Below are 8,220 nucleotides of genomic sequence, written 5' to 3'. Positions count from 1 at the left end.
CCTCCACGCTGTACCCTCTGTGGCCTCAGAACCTCACACACACACAGATAGACACCCAAGAACCCCTGTCTGAGCCCTACTGTTTACAGGAAAATTAAGACACTAAAGAACAAACTCAATTTTTTTCTCTTCAAAAATATATGAGCATACATCTCCACATTAATACATGTAAAGAAAAGCCTAGAAAAACATAAATTGAATTATTGAAGTACTTGTATTTGGGAAGTGGTGACAGAGACTCCTCTGAGCCCAACTTGGCCCTGTCCTTGGGCATGTTCTCCAAAAGCCCTCTTTTAACAAGAATCTTGTCAACTGTGTGAGGCCCACGTCCCCACCCTTGACACCCGATCACCCTTGTTGTCTGGTCCTCATCCTCCGCCATTGCCCAGGTGATGCCTGAGCCCCATGCTCTTCCGCAGGCAGAAGTCCCACTTTACCTTGGTCTGCATGCTTCTTCTGACTGATTTTCCACCCACCGATCACCCCTCTCCCTGCCTGCTGGCTATAACTCCCCACTTTTCCTCGTCTGTTCCGATCTCTCTCCCTCCAGCACACCTCACTGCAGGGGCACCCACACCTGCAGTGGGGGCTCTGAGTGAAGCCAGCCTCCCTGCCTTAACAAGTGTCTTGGATAATTATTTCTTTAACAGTTGTATGATCTACGATTTTCAAATCCTAATTTACATCTTCATAAGACTAATGTTGGCATTTTCCACGTAGATCAGTGTTACTGTTTTCTAAAACAGCTTTCTTGAGGTATAACACTCATGCCATAAAATACGCCTCCGTAAGTGCACAGCTCAACAAATGTTAGCACTTTTACAGAGTCAGGCAACACTACCATAATCTACTTTTAGAAGAGTTCCCATCTCCCTAGAAAGCTCCCTCTTGTTACTTGCAGTCAGCCTTCACTCCCATTTCCATTGCCAGCACCATGATCTGTTTTCTTTCTGAATGACTTCGTCTTTTCAGGAAATGTCATAGATAACAATGCCCCTTATCCAAGGGGAACGCATTCGAAGACCCGCGGTGGATGCCTGAAACTGCAGATAGTGCAGAGGTCATTGGGGTCTTTATACACACTTCCTATGACAAAATTCAACATCGCTGATGATACTCATCTCTCATCTCTGGCAGGATCGTCACTGGAGGCTCTTAGAGCAGCCCAGTCACTTTCCATGTGGGAAAGGATCCAGGTCACCTCTTTGAACGGACCCAGGCAGCCCTGCCTCCCCTTTGGACACTCTGCTGGTGGCCCTGCTGGCTCTGGGAGTCCTTCTCTGCTTCTCCTTGCTTACGGCCCATGGGGCACACACTCAGAGCTCCTCTCTCTCCTTCCCCTCCTCCATTTGTGTCTTTGGAAGGTCCCACTTGTTTTCGTTTAATCTCTAATTTCTAGGTGTGGGGCTCCATTCCTTAACCTCCTCTCCCATCTCCCCTAGGTCAGCTACAATAAAAAATGGCAGCAGCAGGTACCTAGGAAGGACTTCCACTTGACTGTATTCAAGGAGCTTCCACCTGATCCTCACTAAGAATCAACCCCATGATGTCAGCAGGAGAGCTGGTATTGACTCTCTTTTTAATTTTTTAAAGAAAATGTGGTGGGAAAGTCAGTGACTGCCCAATATCATATAGTCATAAAGTGGTGGGACCAGGAAGGAGTTACAATCCCAGAGTGCAGGTACTCAAGTATGTGAGGATGTTTAAGGCAAATATTATTCAATAGGTTAAAATTAAAGCAAGGTTGGGGGGGGGGCAGTAACAACTTACATTAGGCCTGTAAAATCTGTTCAGACAATGGACTTGGGATATGAACAACCTCTGAGCCTGTGAGGAGCTTTCTGGCTCACTTTAAGTGTTCTAAATCCCTTACATAGTCAATATTTTAAAAGGCACTGAGACCCTGATTTTGAGAGGTCGACATAGTCAGACTGTAGATGTAGATACAGTTTTAGGGTAAAGAGATTCTGTTACAGGGTGATTTACAAAAATATTTCTTTAACATAGTATTTTGAATTTTATCAGTTGACTACCATCTGTCTATGTAGTCCTATGACCTTGTATAGAATTTTGCCCTAAACTAAATGAAAAGAGCACATACTACCTAATGGTGAAATACAGGTACTAGGTTAACATTTGCAAAAAACTCTTTTTCAGAAAGGAACATGCTTGGAATTCAATGTGAACGAATCAATTGCTGTGTTTATTCCGAAGCTTTTATTTTGGAGTCCTAGATCACAAGATGACATGTTTAATGTTTACAACAGATATTAGAAATTGAGATGTTTCTTTATTTCTATTGTTTTAGAGTAAAATCGTGGATAATGTTCCAAACCCTCATCGAAAAAGGCAGGGCAAATTTTTATGTATACAAACTGTACATAAAAACAAGGCACTATACATTTTGGGGAGACATTAAGGTAGAAAGGTGAATCCGCACAGATTCCATGCCAGGAAGTTCACATGTTCTGTTCCTTTTAGCACCGGAAGCAGCACTCAGAACAGTGAGACCTCACGCTGAAAGGACACTTCTGAACGCGGTGAACACGCGCAACGGTGGCAGAGCTAATTCCGTAGAAACGACTCCCTCTACCTTTTAATATCATTTTGACACCCCCCAAAATCTTAAAAGTGAATGAATACATATCGCTTTGTTAAATACATATTTGATTTATATGGTGTTTATATAAATATATATATTTTCGAATCCACAGACTATCAAAATAACACTTTATAAAGAGAACTGCTTAAAAAAAAATAGGCAACGCTTAGCTGGAGCAGGAGGGCGTGCAGCGGCAACCGCCGAGGAACCGCCGCGGAGGCGCGCCTCCGCACTTTCATTGACATCACCTGCTGCATCGCGGAACGCGTTCCCGCAGAGTTCTCTTAAACATTTACAAAATACACAACTCCAGGACAAGCAGTAGAGCTAATAACTTCAGGTTTTGAAAACTCCGATTAAAAAATATTTTTAAAAATACCAGTCCAAAAAATATCCATTTTCCTGGTCCAAGGGCATTGAAAGTGACAACCGAGGTTTCGCCAGCATCTCTGCGCTCAGAACAGACCCTTCGCTTTCTTCAAGTTCACCTGCTTCCAGGCGGGCAGTGCATTGTACTCCTCTCTCGTCATGTCTAGTGCAAACTGGAAGAATCGGGAGAAAAGCCCAGCGGCTGAGTAAGAGGACTCTCACACCGCCCAGTGTGTGGTGTAATTGCTATACCGCCTGAAGAAACACTTACCTCGAAGTCTTCATCAGTGAGATAAATCTCAAGCTTTAGAGGGTCAACTCCCTCGGGCAGTGGCCTGGCGAGAAGATCGGCCAGTGGGTAAATGGTTTTACAGAGCTTGGTTAACACATCTTCCACAAGGGTGATCTGATTTGAGACTTCTGTGTCCTAGAGAAGAGGAGGAGGCAGAAAGAACAGTGTCCCACACCTGAACACATTCTGCCCTGTACCCGCAAATACATAGCCCTGTCCTATCAGCACCTCAGCCTGGGGACCCTCCCTCAGGGGGAAGCAGAGATCTAAAGTGGAAAGGAATTGCTCAAAGCCCCCCAGTTCGCCCCAGGACTGTAGGTACCATCTCATCCCTAAATGTTCAGCAACTCCTGCCCCTGGGCTGCCTCAGAAGGAAAGCTTAGGGACTACCCTATGAGGGAATTATGACATAAGATTACTAAATTTGAAGTCTAAGCACCAGAAACATCCAAATAATGATGTTCGTTTGATAATATTTAAAGACAATTAGAAAATGCATGTGAAATATGCCGGGGTTGAATCAAGAATTTTCTTAAAAAATCACTGTGTGCTTTTGGATGTATTCAGGTAAATTATTCTCTGTTAACGTGAATCCAGGTTGGCTGCCTTCCTAGCGGGCGAGTGGGGGAATGAATGGTGAACAGGGCAGCGCTATGCAGTGGAAGACTAGCTGTCAAGACGTGGGTTTCGGAGGCAGCCTGAGCCTGAGACCTGGAGCGAGCTGCTTCCTGTTTGTGCGCCTCAGCTCCTTCGCCTGTAAAATGGGGACAATAATACAATGATTCTTCATGGACTGTTATGAATATTGATGGAGAAATCAATGTAAAGTGCTTGGAGCCATGCCTGGCACAGAGTCAGCTCTCAGTGAATGTTCATTATTATTACAACTTGTCGACGTGGGAAGCCAACTGTTCACTGGCCGAAAGCCCGAGGGCCTGCACAAGACAGCATACAGCCCCATCGCCAGCCCCAGGGATCCAGAGTGGCCATGATTTACAGCCTTGAACTTAGACCGCAGCAACAGTGCTCCCATTCCCTGGAGCTCTGTAGTCCCGTGGATCACATATTTCCCTATGGAGAACAGAGCCCCCTTGCTGATGGTGTTGGACAGCAGGCTGCCTGAGCCCTGCCTGTGCCTGTGAAGTCCATCTGGCCACAGAGGGATAGGGCTGGTGGTGATGCTCACACTAGGAAACAGCCTCCTTCCATTGTTAAACAGCAGCAAACTTTTCTTGTTTAGACTTATTCAGACCTCCTATGAAATGCACTCATGCCCTCTCTACCTGCTCTCCACTAAAAGCAGCTCTCCTCCTCAGTGAGAAAACCAAAACGAACAGACCTACAGACCCATTACCAAACCAAAACACTCCTGGAACGGCCATTCCTACCAACGTGAAAAACCCATAAATTAAGAAATTCTATATAGTTGCAGGAAGCTTCCTTCTTTTCTGTGCAGTTGGAAATGATAACATTCTAGTCCATAATATTTTTTAGCAACAGTAATTCTGATAGATGCCTCGTGGTAACACCAGGTGGTCTCATAAGAGAATATTAATGACTTAGTGAGCAGTGCCTTATCAGGAGTGATTTACAACATTCGCTCATTGAGTTATCCTCACAGGTTAATTCATCACGGAGTTATCTGTGTCTTCTTTAACAAAGGCCAATGTCTGAAACACGAGGGCTCTGCTGTGCCTCATGTGAGCCTTGAGAGTGAGGAGGCAGTGGCTTTTATTTATGAATATTTTCAAAGTAATGAAATTCACCTTTGCTTTTCAGTTTTTGGACCTGAGTACTATGTGTAGAAAATTACCAAAATACTTTAATGGATTTCTCCTTCCTTAGACCTTTCCTCTTCCTATGCTCATTCTAGATAGACTTGTTAATAACATATCGGAATTGAAAAGACATGTTCTCACACTGAAAATGCAATTCCCCCAGGAAAAGCCGCCCAGAGTCCAGAAGGCGGGGATCCCCCGTCAGAGGAAGGGGGCGTGCTCACCATCTCTGTGATCTCAGCAATGTCCTCTCTGTGCTCCCAGCTGGGAAACATGTTAGTGAACGTCAGGGGCTCCAGGCCCGCGTGGATCAGGTAAGATTTAGGTGGCGGCTTCTTGATATTTTTTCCTGTGGTGACACAGAAGGTGAGTGTCTGCAGACCCAGCCTCAGAGACCCTGTCTTTCTCTGACTTCCCTCGAAATCTATTCCTCTCTTTTTGGATCTCCAGACTTCATGCTTAAAGTTCATAACAGCACCTGGGTGATGTTTATACAGTGCTCACTTTATGCATATGACTTCGCATAAAACTGCGTGTGATCCACCTGACTCTGTCCTTTCAGAACATTGCAAAATGTGTCTGAGGCCTTGGTCGGGAGGAAGCTTCTCGGGGGGCGGGGCACGTCCTTCCTTCCGCACTCCTTGGCAGAAATATTCCTGATGCAGGTTAAGTTCAAAGAGAACTAAACAGCTAACATGGCATTTTATAAGCCACTGTAGCTTGAACATTTGGTGGGAAGTTTAACAAGTTATTTTATTACTAAAGAGATATTCAAGAACAGAATCCGTTGTACACCTTGTGACCATAAACTATTAATAAAACCTTTAAAATTCAGATAAGAAATGAATTACTGGCATCTTCAGTTTACACAGAAGCCCATAAATTTTAGGTGCACAGCACAATAAAAACCATGAACTGACTACAGATCTTTCCTTAATGGTATCATGGTAAAAATAGTAATGAGTGGTGGCCACTGGCTTTCCTGTCTGTGGGGAGCTCTCCACGCCCGACAGCGCGAGGCTGTGTGCGGACACTGTGTGCACGCAGCCTCCCCCAGGGAGATAATCCTGAGTGCAGAGGGTTTTAACCAGTCCAGGGAGTTCTACAATATAGGCAACCCTCAACAACATGGGGTTTTAGGGGCACCAACACCCCATGCAGTAAAAAATCTGTGCAAACTTTGGACTCCCCCCAAAACTTAGTCATCCATCGGTATCCACAGGGTATTGATTCCAGGACCCCGCCCCCCCCCCACCTGCCCTGCCAGACACCAACATCCGTGGACGCTCAAGTCCGCTATATACCCCTATATAGAGTGTGTAGAACGACGCACACAGTTGGTCCTCCACATCCTCAGACTCCCGCCCGCAGACTGAAAATACTTGTTGATCCGCAGTTGGCTGAATCTCTGGATATGAAACCCTCGGATATGGAGGGCTGACTGTATTATTTACTGAAAAAAATCTGTGTATAACTGGACTCACGCAGCTCAAACCTTGCTGTTCAAGGGTCAGCAGTTCAAGAGACAGCCTTCAGCCTCCAGGGTAACAAATTAAATGGCTTCATAATAGGAAAAAAAATGAAATCCCGCTCATGTTGGCAGCTGACAATACACTAATCTGAAAATTAATAAGCCTCAAAAGTTAAAGAGAAAATTGGTTTTGTCACTCCCGCCAGGCTGTGCCAAGGCTGGCTGGCACGCGTGGAAGGGAGGCCTGGGCAGAGTCTCTGACCCTGCAGAGGGCCTGCAGAGGGCTGCTGGCACCAGCTTCTGCAAGGATGCTGGCCATCACCGTGCTGGGGGTTTGGGGCCCGCCCGACAGCCCAGCCCTGCAGACGCCTCACCCCGGCAGTACTGGAGCACGGTCTCCATGGCGCTCTTTCGGTCGGAGGCCCAGCGAATGCGGGCGGAACCCGTGATCTTGTTCTCGATGGGCCACCAGCCTTGCCAGAGGTACACCTCATGGTGATTGTCAACCAGGAAAAGTGCTGTGAGGGCAAGGACAGACCAGACAATCAGGCCTCTTCGTGGATGCTGCCAGTCATGTCTCCCCAAATCTAACAGATGTCCTCCCCCCTGGCTGCCTTTGTCAGGGGCACAATCCCGCTGGCAGTTAAAGTCAGGGGGAAAGGGAGAGTCCTTCGAACATTAAATCAGGACAGAGAGAGGGGCACTGATGATGTGGGCCTCCTTCCTTCCCTCTCCCATGGCCCTTCCTCAACCACAGGTGTCCTCAAGGTGCTGAGTGGGGGGGGGGCAATTATCTTTAAAATGTATGAAAAACTGGAGCGTCGCCATGCTTGCCCTACACCTCCCTGACACTCAAGCCCATGTACAACTGCTTCACCGGTGCTGTGAGGTCCATGGCTCTTTTAGAGAGGAATGGGCTCTAGAAATCATGCTCCTTACCTTTTCTCGTCATCAAACCACCAGCCTACTCTCACTCCACGTGGTAAAGGGGCTCTCACTTTAGCTCGGCTTGCCCTGGGTCCTAGCATACATTTCAGCGTTCTGTAAAAACCACACACTTGAAAAGCCAAGTGGAGGTTAGTAACTCATCCTGAGCCACAGGATGAAGAGGGTGGGTAGCAGCTTCCCTTTAAAGATACTTGCTAATACACCCCACAGTATGACCCGTGTACCCACTGCGCTTTTAAGGTGGTGACCTAGGCTGCCAGTGACAGGTGAGGTTCTGGCTGTGGCTCCAGGCTCTTGTTGTGGGAGAGGGGTCGCCAACCTTAGACTGAGTTCAGGGAGGTGAGGAGGGTCTGTACACAGAGCCCAGCCTCCAGGGACTGTGACTGGCCCAACCAGAACAAGAGCACACAGGTTCTGTCTCCAGGTGGTGGTGGAGGGGAAACAGACCCGACCTTGGGATTAGAAGACCTGGGTGAGGCCACGGCTCCGCTGTGCAGCCTTGGTATGGCAGGTACTGTCCTTTGCCTAATTCTGTAGACACTCCCAATGCCCTACTCCCTGGCCACTTGCTGTTCCAGGCTCCCTGCAGCTGGAGTGGCTATGTGACAGAGCTCTGGCCAAAGGAATGCCGGCAGGAGTCTGCTGGGGGCTTCAGGGAAAACTTTTGCTTTATCTGATGAAAGGGAGCGACGAGGCCATCACTGCTCTTCCCCCTACCCCCTTCTTCCGTCTGGAATGAAAATAGGAAGGCGGGACCAGG

The 8,220-nt window shown here is 47.2% G+C and overlaps 1 protein-coding gene across 8 annotated transcripts in view; it reads right to left on the bottom strand.

Moving 5' to 3' along the window:
* Positions 1 to 2,182: 2,182 nt before the first annotated feature.
* SVIL (supervillin) overlaps positions 2,183 to 8,220 on the bottom strand; it is a 155,392-nt gene continuing 149,354 nt past the window's right edge. For all 8 annotated transcript variants that reach the window (XM_037037053.1, XM_037037054.1, XM_037037049.1 and 5 more), the window contains 4 exons: positions 6,887 to 7,030; positions 5,266 to 5,390; positions 3,243 to 3,398; positions 2,183 to 3,144 (listed from right to left, as the gene is read on the bottom strand). In XM_037037053.1, the coding sequence (XP_036892948.1) occupies positions 3,058 to 3,144; positions 3,243 to 3,398; positions 5,266 to 5,390; positions 6,887 to 7,030 (512 nt within the window). In that variant the 3' untranslated portion in view covers positions 2,183 to 3,057. The remainder of the gene's footprint in view (positions 3,145 to 3,242; positions 3,399 to 5,265; positions 5,391 to 6,886; positions 7,031 to 8,220) is intronic.

The sequence above is a fragment of the Sturnira hondurensis genome, unplaced genomic scaffold (assembly GCF_014824575.4).
Source record: "Sturnira hondurensis isolate 20B ecotype Veracruz unplaced genomic scaffold, ASM1482457v3 Scaffold0022910, whole genome shotgun sequence".
Lineage (NCBI taxonomy): Eukaryota > Metazoa > Chordata > Mammalia > Chiroptera > Phyllostomidae > Sturnira > Sturnira hondurensis.
This window is presented reverse-complemented; position numbering and strand designations above follow the sequence as displayed.